Genomic DNA, 13871 nt, shown 5'->3' on the forward strand with positions numbered 1-13871 from the left:
CTGTAGTGCCATCGTGAAGGGAGAAGGCTGCCTTCTGGGGGGGCACGGGTGGGGCAGGGTAGTTTTGTAAGATTTATTTATTTATTTGAAAGGCAGAGTTAGAGAGAGGGAGACAGGGAGGGGGAGTGAGAAGGGGAGGGGAGGAGGGAGGAAGAGGGAATGGGAGGAGAGGGGAGAAGGAGGGAGAGGGGGAGGGGAAGAAGGAGAGGGAGGGGGAGGGGTGAGGGAGTGGGGGAAGGGAAGAGGGACAGGAAGAATCTTCTGTCTCTTGGTTCACTCCCCAAATGGCTGCACTAGCCAGGGACGGGCCAGGCCAACGCCAAGGTGCAGGGGCCCAAGTACTTGGGCCATTTCTGCTGCTTTCCCAAGCTGTTGGCAGGGAGCTGGGTTGGAAGTAGAGCAGCCAGGGCTTGAACCAGCATAGATACGGGATGCCGGCCCTGAGGGTGGTGGCTTAACCCACTGCACCACAGCGCCAGCCCCCGCCTGGCAGGATTCCGACCCCACTCTGCCGCTGCCTGTGTGGTCCGAGTGCTCAGAGACTCAATTTCCCTGTGATGGGGGTGGTATGCGGTCCTGAGGCCGGGGGGGGGGGGTGTCCAGGCCAAACCTGGCAGCAGACAGTGAGATGAATCCAATGACCCAAGGATGGCCATGTTACCTCTCGCAAGGCACGTACTCGGGAGGTTGCTCCCTTCCCCAAGCTGGGACTTTCGAGGGAGCTTTTCTAACCAGGGCGCCCTGGACCCTGTTACAGATGAGCACCTGTTGTCACGGCGCCCCTGGCCCACCCCTGCACCCTGGGCCCACCCCTGCATCCCACTCAGGGAGTGACTTCCTTATGGGAACCAGGGCTCAGGTGCAACTCTGCACCCCCACGCAGCAACAGCGGTGTCTGGAGCTTCAGGGTGACCCCAAGAAGAGCGAGGTAGGAACGGGGACCCTCAGGGCAAGTCACTGGGGTTGCCTGTGTCAGAGCCAGGGACGCTCCCATAAGACCTTGGTCTGGCCTTCTCAGGTGCCCGCTGCTACCCTGGATGTGCCCGTGAGTACCTGAGTGGGGCAGGATGAAGGGGCAGGCGTGTGGACCTCCTGAGAGCCAGCCAGAAGCCCAAGTGGCAGGGTCAATGGGGGAGTCCCCAGGGCAGAGGACAAAGTGTGGGGTTCCCATTTGGGGGATCCAGGCCCAGGAAACACACAGCACAGCACGGGGTAGGGGTGAAGGAGAGGTGACCAGGGAACCTGGGGGTGGGGGCTCCCCAGGGCAGACACACACAAGGCCCACCCTGCTGGCCGCGGGGCAGCCCACATGCTGACCTCTCATGACATCAGAGGTTGAGGGGGCGGCCGCTGGCCATGCAGGGCGAGCAGACTCAGAGGAGTGAGGCAGGCCCTTTATTGGAGAACTGGTCACAGATAGACAGCACAGGCCCGGCACCCAGAGTCCAGCCCCGCAGGAGAACATGGTGCAGACGCCTTGGGCAGGGGACAGCCTCCCACCCTCCACAACGCCTCCACTGCCTGGGCTGCTCAGGGGGCATCTGGGAAAGAACTGGCCCTCGGGGGATCCCAAGGGCCAGGGGAGAGAAGGAGGAAGACTGCCCAGCAGGTGGTGGGGACAGGTGCAGGGGACTCGGCCTGGGCGGGGTCTGCGTGTGATGAGCTACAGTGGGGGCCCCTGAACATCAGGATGGGGAAGGGGCGGGGCCGCCTGCTGGGGGCTCCTGCGCAGCACTGGAGCAGCTGTGGGCTGTGGGAGTGGGGGGAGGAGGAAGAGGAGGAGGAAGATCAAGAGGAGGACACGGGAGTCGCAGGGAAGGCCTTGCCTGCTGCAGGGAGCGGGCGGGCAAGGGCGGCTCAGGCCGGGGCCTCCAGGGCGCGCACGTGCACGTTGGGCAGGCAGAACCAGGATGGCGGCAGCTCCTTGCTCCTGCTGTCCTCCTGGAAGCGGATGTGGAGGAAGAAGTCGCCCGTGTAGAGGAAGAGGAGCGCCCCGAGGCAGGCGGACTGGCCCGAGGGCTGCGCCTGGAGGGGCAGGGAGGAAGGGGAGTCAGCACAGGCCCCAGAGGCCTCCTGACCCCACCTGCATCCCCACCCTCAGCCCCACCAGGGGCCTCCTGACCCCCTGCCCCCACCCCCACAGGGGCCTCCTGACCCTCTGCCCCTCCCCCACCCCCACCAGGGGCCTCCTGACCCTCTGCCCAGTTCCCAATCCAACAGGGGCCGCCTGGCTCCTGGGCCCTGCTGTGCTGCCTTGGGCAGGTTGCTGCACCTCTCTGAGCCTCCATTCTCCTCTCTGAAAGGGGGTGCCCCCGGTTCCCTCCCAGAGCCGCGTAGGGGTCAGCCAGATGAGATTGTGGGTTGTGGCTGGGGCTTAGGTGACCTGAGAGGGAGGTCGTGCAGGGGCGTGGGTGGGAGGTGGAGACTGGGTGCTGGGGCTGACCCAGGAGGCCTGGCCCCAAGACCCAGCTCTTGTGGAGCTACCCTGAGGCCCGGGCACAGCCCAGGTGCCACACAGCTCCGGTGACCATGGCACCATGGCGTCATCCCTGTCCTGACACCCAGGACACAGACACACAGCGGGCAGGGGAAGCGCTGACAGGCATACAAGGGAAGCCACTGTGCCTGCGGACGCGCTGCCCCGAGGCCTGCCGCCCAGGACAGGGGACAGTGCCCACCCGGCTGCCTGCTCACCGCGTCCAGGTGGAAGGTGCTGGAGCCCACGAAGGAGACGGTGCTGTGCAGGTCGTAGTTGTGGACGCCGTTCTGGTGGTCCTGGAACGGGACCACGGTGAGCGCGAAGGGTCCCACGCTGCACGGGCTCCGGTTGGTCAGCCGCACCTCCAGACGCACAGGGTCGCCCACCTGGCAGGCCGCTGCCCCCGAGTCGCACAGCTGTCCGTCCACCAGCACGTCTGCAAGGACACACGGCTGTCACACAGCTGCCTCTGCTTCCCCACCATGGCGGCCACCCACGGAGGTGACTGGTTCCTGCTCTCTCCACGTGGGTCCAGCAGTAGACCAGGGGTCTGCCCCTCGCAGAGGGGCCAAGAGGGCTCCAAGGCCACTTTTTTATTTTTTTAACAGGCAGAGTGGACAGTGAGAGAGAGAGACAGAGAGAAAGGTCTTCCTTTTTGCCGTTGGTTCACCCTCCAATGGCCACCGCGGCCGGCGCGCTGCGGCCGGCGCACCGCGCTGATCCGATGGCAGGAGCCAGGAGCCAGGTGCTTCTCCTGGTCTCCCATGGGGTGCAGGGCCCAAGCACTTGGGCCATCCTCCACTGCACTCCCTGGCCACAGCAGAGAGCTGGCCTGGAAGAGGGGCAACCGGGACAGAATCCGGTGCCCTGACCGGAACTAGAACTCGGTGTGCTGGCGCCGCAAGGTGGAGGATTAGCCTAGTGAGCTGTGGCGCCGGCCCCAAGGCCACTTTTGGGGTGGGTCTTGGATGCTGCTGCTGCAGCCTGCCTAGGAGGGGTCAATTTCTGGCCACAGCCCCCAGAGCTCTCCATGAGTCAGATGGAGGACTTGGGAGCCATAGGGGTAAGCACAAGGCAAGGCACGAGGGCTCCCCGGGAGGCAGCGGGCAGGCTGGCAGTGACCCACCATGCAGAGGCCTCTCGTCTCATGCACAGCACCCTGGAGCCAGGGCACCATGGGAATGCCCTGCCCCGAGTCCCCAGGAGACGCCTGGGGTGACGACTCAGTGTCCTCTGGGGACTTCTCCCTCTCTTTTCCCCAACCAGGACCAGGCCAACAGGATGACTGGGGGGAGGCATGCCCTGAGACATGTGTGGGGGGCCAGGCAGGGATCTGAGAAGGGGCTTCCCTCCTGAGGGTCGCCATGTGCAAGGGGTGGAGTCAACCATGCGGGGGCTTCCAGGCTTCAAGGAAGAGAGGCCAGAAACAGGGACTTGAGATGCCCCAAGCCTGCCCAGGGCCTGTCCAACTCTGTCCTCACGCTTCTCCAAGGCGCAGCTTCCAGGGTGTGGGCTGTGCGGGAACCAGGACACTGCCCGCCAGCACGTGCCAGCACAGTGAGAGTGCACGGAGACCACCACGTGCCAGGGTTGGCAGGGATAGGGAGGCCGGCCGAGGGCTGGGCCACACTGAGAGTCTGCAGAGCTCACCACGGAGGGGTGAACGAGACTTTGTGTGGACATAGGTTTTCTTCCTGGTGCGCCCTGGGGCAGGTTGCTGGGTCCATGGGCAACTCTGTCGAGCTGTGGGAGGGGCTGGCCACATTCCTGGTGTCAGTGGCCAAGGGCTTTGACTTCTGTCCTCCTCCACTGCCCTTGCCACTGTCCTTTCCAGTCTGGCCGTCCCGTTGTGGGGGAAGCAGTGGGCATGCTGGTTTTCATTAGCATCTCCCTGTGCTGCTCCAGCCTGGGCGGGAGTCTGCTCCACTGGTAAGCTCTGAGAATTCTCTGGAATCTCCAGCCCCTTACCTCCACTCTCACGTGCTTCTCTCCCATGTAGCCAGGGCCCGGCTAAGGGGTGGATGCAGGCTGGACATCAGAGGTGGGGACCAGAGACTACCAGAGAGGGCCTCGCTCAGACGCCAGGCAAGACACAGCCCAAGAGCAAGACCAGGAGCAGAGCAGGGTGGACCCAGGGGTTAAGAGCCAAGAAGGGGGCCGGGCAGAGGCCAGGTCCCCAGGAGCTGAGGGAAGCAGGTCAGGACAGCCCTGCAGAACCTGTGCAGCTGTGGTCCCAGTCAGCTCCATAGGGAGTGGTGGTTATGGGAGGCTGGGCCTGGGACACCCAGGGGACATCTGCCAGACGGCTGCCTCTGAGAGAACAGCCACGTGGGCAGGGGCTGGGTCAGTGCACACGGCAGTTCTGGGCCCGGGGCAGTCTCACCTCTGCAGAGCTTCTAGACTTTCAGGAGCCCTGCCTGGTCTTAGCCTGGAGAGCCCAGCTCTCTTAGTCCAGGCTGTGCTGGTCCCTTGGCTCTGGTGTGTGTGAGTCCAGGGCCAATGTCCTGGCTCCACTCACCTCTGTCTCACCAGTGGAGGCACAGGTGCATCCCACCCCTCAGGGGGCTGAAGGGAACACGGGAGATGTCCCCAGGCCACGGGGCGCTGTGCAGATCACTCTTTAGGAACAAGAAGGATGCTCTGTGGACCTGCGGCCCGGCTGGCTCATCCCACAGTCTGCTCGCCTTCCCTCGGACGCAGCTCTCCGGCCCAGCACTGGCAGGGCTCCTTCTTCCCCCAGAGCTCAAGATCCCGCCCACGGCCGCCACCCTCTGCCTGCACGACCACGGACTCCTGGCACTGCTGAGGAGACCCTGGTGCGATCGGATTTGGGCCTGGAGAACAATGCAGACCTAAGGCCTCTGCCACGGGCAGAAATGCGCTGGAGGCCCAGGAGAGCCCGAGTGCGTGAGGTGGCCAGGCCGGCCTCAGCCCAAGCGTGCTGCAGGTGCAGAGGGCGCGCTGAGGTTTCCAGGAGGCATCCGTCTTGGATGGAGGGTCCTGGCTCCCAGAGCCAAATCTGATGCAGGAAAGCTTTGACGGCTTCGCTGCTCTGTACTGAAGCCAGGGAAGTTCACGGGTTAAAAAAATTAAATGCAGCCGAGGCGGAGGCGCGGGGTGGGAGACGAAGGCGGAGCCCACAGCGGGCCCAGGAAAAGCCGGTGGTCTTCTCTGCCCTCCCTAGCCGAAGTCTAAGAAGCCACGGGAGTTTTTCTGGTTCAACACAGCACGCGGCTGGGTACACAGCCACCTGATTTCTAACTCTTCGCCAGAGAGAGCTGAGACGCTGACCTTGACTTTGGCTGTGGGGACGCTCAGCACCGTCGGGGCGACCAGCACGCACACTGCCACCCTCCCCCTCCCACTACCCCGACAGCACCGGCTCTGCCTCTCTCGGTCTCGCCAGGTGCAGAGCCCTTGCGTGTTGTCCCGCTCCTTGGTTTCCCGTGACAGCGAGGGGCGGCATGGGAAACGTGCAAGAGCTGCTGAGTCGCTGACCTTGACTTTGGCTGTGGGACGCTCAGCACCGTCGGGGCACCCAGCACGCACACTGCCACCCTCCCCCTCCCACTACCCCGACAGCGCCGGCTCTGCCTCTCTCGGTCTCGCCAGGTGCAGACCCCTTGCGTGTTGTCCCGCTCCTTGGTTTCCCGTGACAGCGAGGGGCGGCATGGGGATGACGCAAAGCAGGCCTGGCACCAAGAGCAGGTGCGCCTCGAACCTCGCCGCCCTCTGGCCCCTCCCCAGCCCCCCTCCTTCAGCCCCAGGCCCGCTGCGGCTGTGCTGGAACCGGAGGCAGGCTCCGACCCAGAGGCGTGGTGTGAAGAACGGAGGAGGGATTGCCTGGTCTCCCTGGGCTTGGCCGAGGCTCCCTGGGCACCCGTGGGGCACGCCTGCACCAACCTGGGCGGGGATGGAACCCCAGCCAGCTCTTCCCCTCTCAGTGCCTGCTGGGGCACACGCCCCGGGGAGCGCCATCCACCAAATGGCATGCGTTTCTAACAGTTATGGAGACAGCTAATGAGCTCATAAAACAGGATGCCTCTGCCTCAGTCGCCAGGGAGGGGCCTGTGTTCAAGATCCGCATGTGTAATTACCCTCAAGTCAGGAACAGCTCCTGAGGAGCCATTTGGCTCTCTGGGGTAAATAATTTACTTTTACAACTTTTCATTAAAGATTAAAGGGAATTAAATTAAAATGAAGGCGAATTGGAGCTGGAGAGACCTGTGCCACTCGGGGTTCTCTCGGAGGAGGCGCCAGGCTCCTGAGCTCCCCCGCCCTCAGCCCTGGGCCAGGGGCGGGGCGGCAGGTGAGAGCCTGTGTCCCAGGGGCCCACGGCTGGTGGTGGGCAGGACAAAATGCACAAGTCCAGGGCTGTGCAGCCCACGACAGCCTCTGGAACCCCTGGGCCACCCAGGGAGCAAAGCTTCACAGCCGGGACCCAGGCTGCAAGCCAGAGCTTCCCTACCTCATCTGGAAAGCAGATGGGGTGTGTGCAGTGTGGGAAAGGACAGGGGACTGGATGCAGGGAAGCCCCAGTGAACCGAGGGACATGACTCCTGGTGGCCCGGGGCCAGGCCAAGCACTCGCGGCAGCCCCAGGCACAGGTGAGGCGGCACACGGAGCTACTGGATCGCTGGGACGGCAGGTGGGCGGGCAGGCAGGTGGGCAGGGCCCCTGGGCTCTGCAGGTCAGTGGGTCTGCACTGGTTGGAACCAGGGCAAGTGGTCACGGAGGAAACAGGAGGTTTCTGGCAGAAGCAGGCCCCGGGCTTGGCCTCTCCACCTGCTGAGCAGCTGGGGGCTGGTGCTATGCATCTGGGAGCTCAAATTCACCCACCAGCCGCACAGGGATGAAAATGCACGAGGCAGCAGCCCGCCTCTGTGTGACCCTCGCGTATTCTTGGCAACCTTCTGGGAGGCCCACTGTCCTGCTCAGTTGATACGTGAGGCTATTTTGGTTTAAAGGAGCCAAGGCAGGGACTTGAACCCTGGTCAAGCACTTGAACCCTGGTCTCTCAACCCCAAAGCCTAAGCATGCCTGTTGAGCCAGCAGCCAGCTCTCAGGACAGTGCTGGCCGCCAACCCCAGCCCTCTGTACTGGGCACTGTGGCCACTCTGTGGGCAGTACCTGTAGCTCAAGGCCTGGCTCACATGCCCTCTGCAAGAGGCTCTCTCTCACTGTCTTCATGGAATACCTGACCTTGAGAAGGCTCTAGCCACAGAGGCCTCTGGGAGCTCTCCAAACCATTCCTGGTCCTCCTGGGTACAGGGGAGCCAGCTGTGAACACGAGACCAAGTCCCGGCCCACACAATGTGGGGGAAAGTGATGCCCTCCCAGACCTGGCCCCCGCACACCCTCTCCAGCCCCACGTCCACGCCAAAGGAAGAGACTGAGAGGTGCAGATGGAGGCACTCGATGGGCGGGGCTGGGTGGGAGTGGCCACAGGATGGGTGGGACACAGGATGGTTGGGCCACAGGATGGGAGAGGCCATGAGTTGGGCAGAGCCCAAAGCCCACGCAGCCTGGGGTCCCTGGAAGAGCTGAGAAAGGTGCCCCCATCAAGACCACCCCCAAAGGAAGGATGGTGTGTGAGGGCCCTGGAAGGCAGGCTGTCCATGGCAGCGGTAGCTGAGACTGCGAGCACGCCCTCCCCTTCAGCCCTGGAACTGGCCCCTCCCATCCCAGCACAAGCCTTGGCTTTCTACAGCACCTGCTCACGGAGGGAGTGACCGTCCTGAGTCCTCCCCTCCACCATTCTCTTCTTGGACGAGCACGTCGGGTAATGGAAGATAAACCAGGAAGTGCAAGAGGGGCTCTGCCTGCTGGCTGGTAGCACCATGCAAGACGCTGTTCTGAGAACAGCAGAGTTCAAGATGGCTCCTCCGTGCCTGCCTCTACCTCTTCAATCTCTCAGTTTCCGTCTTCTCTTAGCCTGTCTCAGTACAGCAGACGCCCACTGTGCAGGCATGCCCCCCACGGCCCCGGCAGCTCCCATCCCACCTCACAGTTGGCCCATCTGCTCATCAGATCACAGGCAGGGCACTGCTGGCACAGGGGTTCCCTGGGGTCCTGGGCCCCTTTACAACGTGAGGAAGCTGAGGGCTGCAACACAGGAGGGTCAGAGCAGAGCAAGCATGGAGGGGGCTAAGCAGAGTCAGGGAAGGTGGGGGCTATGCAGGGGTCAGGGAAGGTGAGGACTATCCAAGGGTCAGAGCAAAGTGAGTGTGGTGGGGGTGTGCAGGGGTCAGAGCAGTGAGTGTGGTGGGGGTGTGCAGGGTCAGAGCAGTGAGTGTGGTGGGGTGTACAGGGTCAGAGCAGGTGGCAGGGAGTGTGGGGGTTGGGACAGGTAGGCAGTGGGCTTCACAGCTGGGCCTGGGTCTTGCTGAGTCTGTTGCCGCCTCTCTCTGGGCATGTGTGTCTCTCTGGACCTGTGAGTCTCTCTGGGCCTGTGAGTCTCTCTGGGCGTGTGTGTGTCTCTCTAGACCTGTGAGTCTCTCTGGGCGTGTGTGTCTCTCTGGGCATGTGTGTCTCTCTGGGCATGTGTGTCTCTCTGGGAGTGTGTCTCTCTGGGCCTGTGAGTCTCTCTGGGCGTGTGTGTGTCTCTCTAGACCTGTGAGTCTCTCTGGGTGTGTGTGTCTCTCTGGGCATGTGTGTCTCTCTGGGCGTGTGTGTCTCTCTGGGCATGTGTGTCTCTCTGGGAGTGTGTCTCTCTGGGCCTGTGAGTCTCTCTGGGCGTGTGTGTGTCTCTCTAGACCTGTGAGTCTCTCTGGGTGTGTGTGTCTCTCTGGGCATGTGTGTCTCTCTGGGCGTGTGTGTCTCTCTGGGCGTGTGTGTCTCTCTGGACGTGTATGTCTCTCTGGGCATGTGTGTCTGGGTGTGTGAGTCTCTCTGGGCGTGTGTGTTTCTCTGGGCATGTGTGTCTCTCTGGGCGTGTGTGTCTCTCTGGACGTGTATGTCTCTCTGGACGTGTCTCTCTCTGGGCATGTGTGTCTGGGTGTGTGAGTCTCTCTGGGCGTGTGTGTTTCTCTGAGCATGTGTGTCTCCCTGGGCGTGTATGTCTCTCTGGGCGTGTGTGTCTCTCTGGGCATGTGTGTCTCTGGACCTGTGTGTCTCTCTGGGCGTGTGTGTCTCTCTGGGCGTGTGAGTCTCTCTGGGCGTGTGTGTCTCTCTGGACCTGTGTGTCTCTCTAGGCATGTGTGTCTCTGGGTGTGTGTGTCTCTCTGGGCGTGTGTGTCTCTCTGGACCTGTGAGTCTCTCTGGGCGTGTGTGTCTCCCTTGGCGTGCGAGTCTCTCTGAGTGTGTGTGTCTCTCTGGGCGTGTGTGTCTCTCTGGTTGTGTGTGTCTCTCTGGGCATGTGTGTCTCTCTGGGCCTGTGTGTGTCTCTCTGGACGTGTCTCTCTGGGCATGTGTGTCTGGGCGTGTGAGTCTCTCTGAGCGTGTGTGTCTCCCTGGGCGTGTGTGTCTCTTTGGGCGTGTGTGTCTTTCTGGGCCTGTGTGTCTCTCTGGACCTGTGTGTCTCTCTGAGCATGTGTGTCTCTCTGGACACGTGTGTCTCTCTGGGCGTGTGTGTCTGTCTGGCTCAGCCTAATCTCCCAGGAGACTCCCGTCCCAGGCCAGCTGCTGCACTCTGCACGCGCACTCCTGCTGTGCCACCCACAGGGCGTTCACCTTGGGGCAGCATGAGCCTCCGTGCCCTAGTGGCGGCAGAGGCTGGCCTGTGCGGCAGGTCCCTGGAGTCCGGGTCTGTCCAGCAGGAAGGGCAGCCATGGACAGGGAACAGGCTTCCAAAGAGGGCGCACGGAATGAGCACAGGTGCTGACGGACACTGCCGATGGCTCCTCCAGCACTGATGGACACTGCCGATGGCTCCTCCAGCGTGGCCAAGGCCCAGGTCCAGCCAGGCCACCCTCCTCCCGGTGCCTCCCCAGCAAGGCCCTCACACCCTCCCTGCTGCTGGCCTTTTCAAGACGCAGTTTCAGCAGCACCTCCTCCAGGCAGGCTTCCTGAGCTACATCAAGCTGCAGCCCACAAACCCTGGCACCTCCCACTGAGCTACTGATCTCTGGGAATGCTGGGCTGCGGGAGGTGGAGGTCAGGGTTCATTCACTGGGTCAGTGGGTGACGGAGGAAGCGCGCTCGGCCCTTCGTCGGCTTGCCCTGTGATCTGAGGTCAATCACTTGACCTCTCCGAGCCTGGACAGTTTAAAAACAGGCGTCCTGTTTCCTGTTCTCACAGCTGGACTCTGCCTCCTCCACCCTCATGCAGACCAACCATCTAAGGGGCCAAGCGGCAGGGGCCCCCCCTCCCTCCTGGGCCAGCCCCTCAGAGCCCAGGGCCCGACACCCGCCCGGTGCCGGGCCAGCACTTAGCAGATGGGATGGATACTCTCAGGGGTGACTGCCCAAGTACCACTAGGTCTGTAAAAGTCCAGGGCACGGACAGGTGGGACAGAGAGGAGGCAGGGCCCAGAAAAATGTTCCGATCAGCTGGTCGCCTGAACACAGGGCGGGCAGCTGGGCAGACAGGGTGGTGTGGCGAGCCTGCTGCCCATGAGCTTACATGGACAGACCAGGCAGCTCCCGGCCATGAGAAGGGGCTGAGGGCCTGCCCTCTGAGCCCAGTTTGGAGTGAAGGGACTTCTGGAATGGTTGTGTGGATGTGGCCAGGAGCTGGGCCCCGTGTTCTCTCAGGCAGCATAGACTGCGGGAAGATCAGAACACCTCCGGGGCGCACAGTACGGGGGAAATGGAGGCTCACAGGACCCCAGGAGCTGGCGAGGCCCATGCCCCCCAACCTGGGCAGAGAAGGGTCCTCCTGAGCGCAGTTCCCAAGACCCCCACCAGCGGTCACTTCGCTGACCAAGGCCCAAGGAACAACCTCCCCATCTGGGCTCCTCTGCAGCTGGGCCCCGGCCTCCTCCTCTCTGAGATGGGCTGGTGACACCAGCCAGGAAGGAGAAATACAGGGCGTTTGAGCGTCAGAATGTCCTGGACCAGTGCAGGCGGGCAGGCGGGCAGGCGTGGCAAGCAGTGCCTCCCTCGTCCTGCAGCTGCAGCCCAGGGTCACGTGCCGAGCTCACGCTCTTATTGCTTGCACCTCTCCGGTGTACTTGTCCCTGCTGTACCAGGTGGCATTACCGGCGGGCCACCACCCCAGACAGGGAAATGGAGGACAACCCCCCTCCCCAGGCACGGTGGCTTGCGGGAGGAGCCCTGGCGATGCGCCTGGGTGGGCCAGTGGAGCTGTGGGATCATCTCAGGGAATGGCTGGCCTGAACCCATCCCAGGCAACCAACCCACCATTGAAAGGAGCCCCGGGCAGTATGGGAGAAAGAGTGTGGGCGGTCACATGGTCTAAACCTCCGCTGGTGGAGTTCTCAACTGCAGAGTAATGAGCAGCCAGCATGAAACACACTACATGCTTGAAGCAGACCAGCAGTGAGGGCACCCAAGGGCCAAGCCCGCCACACCTGGGATTGATCCAGCCTCGGCTCTTCACTAAACCTGGCCCTTCCAGACACGCCACTGGCCACAGGCATGCCTGCGACGGGTGTCCGGCCAATTCCTGGCCCTTGCCTATCTCTGTGCACGCTGCCCGCTGGCTTCCAACACCAGCTCACAGCAGTAGCCTTGGGCGCTGCCATGTCACTTGCTGAAGTTGCTGACCTTGGCCTTCTGACCCCCACAGCTCCTTCTATTTGTCTAACCACCCAGGTTCCTATGCTACTATCCCAGCACAAAGACCTGGATTCCACTTATTCTGTCCACAAACTCAACCGACGCTAGGCTCAGTGCCATCCACCCATCCCCCATCAGTCCCTCCACCCGCCATCTACACTGCATCCATCCACCTATCATCCAATTCACCTCTCTTCTAAGCAGCCACTGACCACCCTTCTATCCACGCATCACCCCTCCACCCTGTCTCCCTCCCTCCCTCCGTTCACCCCATGATTTCTGAGCAGCCCTTCCCGCCTCTCCCTGCTTTGCCGTTGGTTCTGCTCCTCCCTTGGGGTTGAACATCCCCAGTGCCTGCGTCCTCGGAGGCCTCACTAAACGCACAAGCGTCAGACCACGAGACCCTCTGCACCTCCAAATCCCTCGTTGCTTCCCTGGGCTTTGCTCACAGCTGCACTCGCAGCTGAAGGCTCCCCCGCCACTGGTCAGCCGTGTGCCCCTTACAAGACCACACAGATCCTGGAATCCCCACCTGGTGACTCCAAGGACAGGACCCAGGTGTACAAAGCTCCACCCCCAGCACCTGACCCAGGCAATGTCCCCACCTGCCCCCACCACCATGCTTTCTCGGTCTGCGCCACAGGTGTTGGTGGCCAGTTGTCTGCTCAGCCACCGCCTCCGTGGGCGCGACCACAGCCGACCGTGTGTCCCGACTGCATTGCGTGTGCATCGCAGGTATTCACTAAGAACTTGCTGATCCCAAAGGCTGAGAAGTGAGAGAAGAGGCTCTAGCTCATTCCTGCTCTGAGGCAGCGGCCATCAGCCTGGGCAGCCACGGTCACCTCTACGCCATGCCTGCTCTGGACCCATGGGGCTCCCAGGGCTCCTGTCTGGTGACCGAGACACTCAGACCAAGGCCCTCACAGCCCTTCCTCTCTGAGGGACTCATCCCAGCTGCCAAGGTAACAGCAAAGCCACCAGGAACCGGCCAGCTGGTACAAGCCACAGGTGCCCACATCTGCCCCAGGTAGGGTGCCGTGCATAGCGGACACCGTGGCGCCTGCCCAGTTACTGCTCACCAATGACGGCTCTGGGGGCGCTACCTGCACAGAGCCCCCTCTGCAGGCTGCCTCCACTGACCCAGGTCACAGCCCCTCCCTGGGACGGCCCATACCACATGGGGCCACAAGTTCCGAGACTGCCAGGCCTGGGTCCACCCCGCCTCTCACAGTCGGCCACCTCTGGTGCGTGATCCACGCCCCAACTTGGGGCAACACCAAGGGGCCACCCCTGCTCCCGAGAGTTGTCTGAGGCCCTGACCGGCCTGCGGGGCAGTCGGTTTCCCCTCTGCCCAGCGACTGCTCCTCTCCTTCCCCCAGTGCTGGCCTGAGGGCTCTGGGTACAAGTCTCCCTCCCAGAGAGCTTCCTAGGGCCCCTGACCTGTGATGCCAGGGGACTAGCACTCTCCCCTTCCCAACGCTTTGCTAGGCCAAGTGACTCTGGGGGCCTCCATTGCCCACCTATAAAATGGGATAAAGAAGAGATGGTCCCTTAGGCCAGCACTGTTGTGTAGCGAGTGAAGCCACTGCCTGCAGGGCCAGCAGCCCATATGGGCACCAGTTCGAGTCCTGGTTGCTCCACTTCCTATCCAGCTCCCTGCTAATGTGTCTGGGAAAGCAGCAGAAGATGGCCCAAGTCCTTGGGCCCCTGC

General features: G+C 62.6%; 1 protein-coding gene across 2 annotated transcripts in view; it reads right to left on the bottom strand.

Moving 5' to 3' along the window:
• Nucleotides 1-1379: 1379 nt before the first annotated feature.
• The window catches only part of TRAPPC9 (trafficking protein particle complex subunit 9), a 562730-nt gene continuing 550238 nt past the window's right edge, over nt 1380-13871 (bottom strand). For both annotated transcript variants that reach the window (XM_070075538.1, XM_070075537.1), the window contains 2 exons: nt 2695-2915; nt 1380-2025 (listed from right to left, as the gene is read on the bottom strand). In XM_070075538.1, coding sequence (XP_069931639.1) covers nt 1858-2025; nt 2695-2915 — 389 coding nt within the window. In that variant the 3' untranslated portion in view covers nt 1380-1857. The remainder of the gene's footprint in view (nt 2026-2694; nt 2916-13871) is intronic.

The sequence above is a fragment of the Oryctolagus cuniculus genome, chromosome 6 (assembly GCF_964237555.1).
Source record: "Oryctolagus cuniculus chromosome 6, mOryCun1.1, whole genome shotgun sequence".
NCBI classification, from domain to species: Eukaryota; Metazoa; Chordata; class Mammalia; order Lagomorpha; family Leporidae; genus Oryctolagus; species Oryctolagus cuniculus.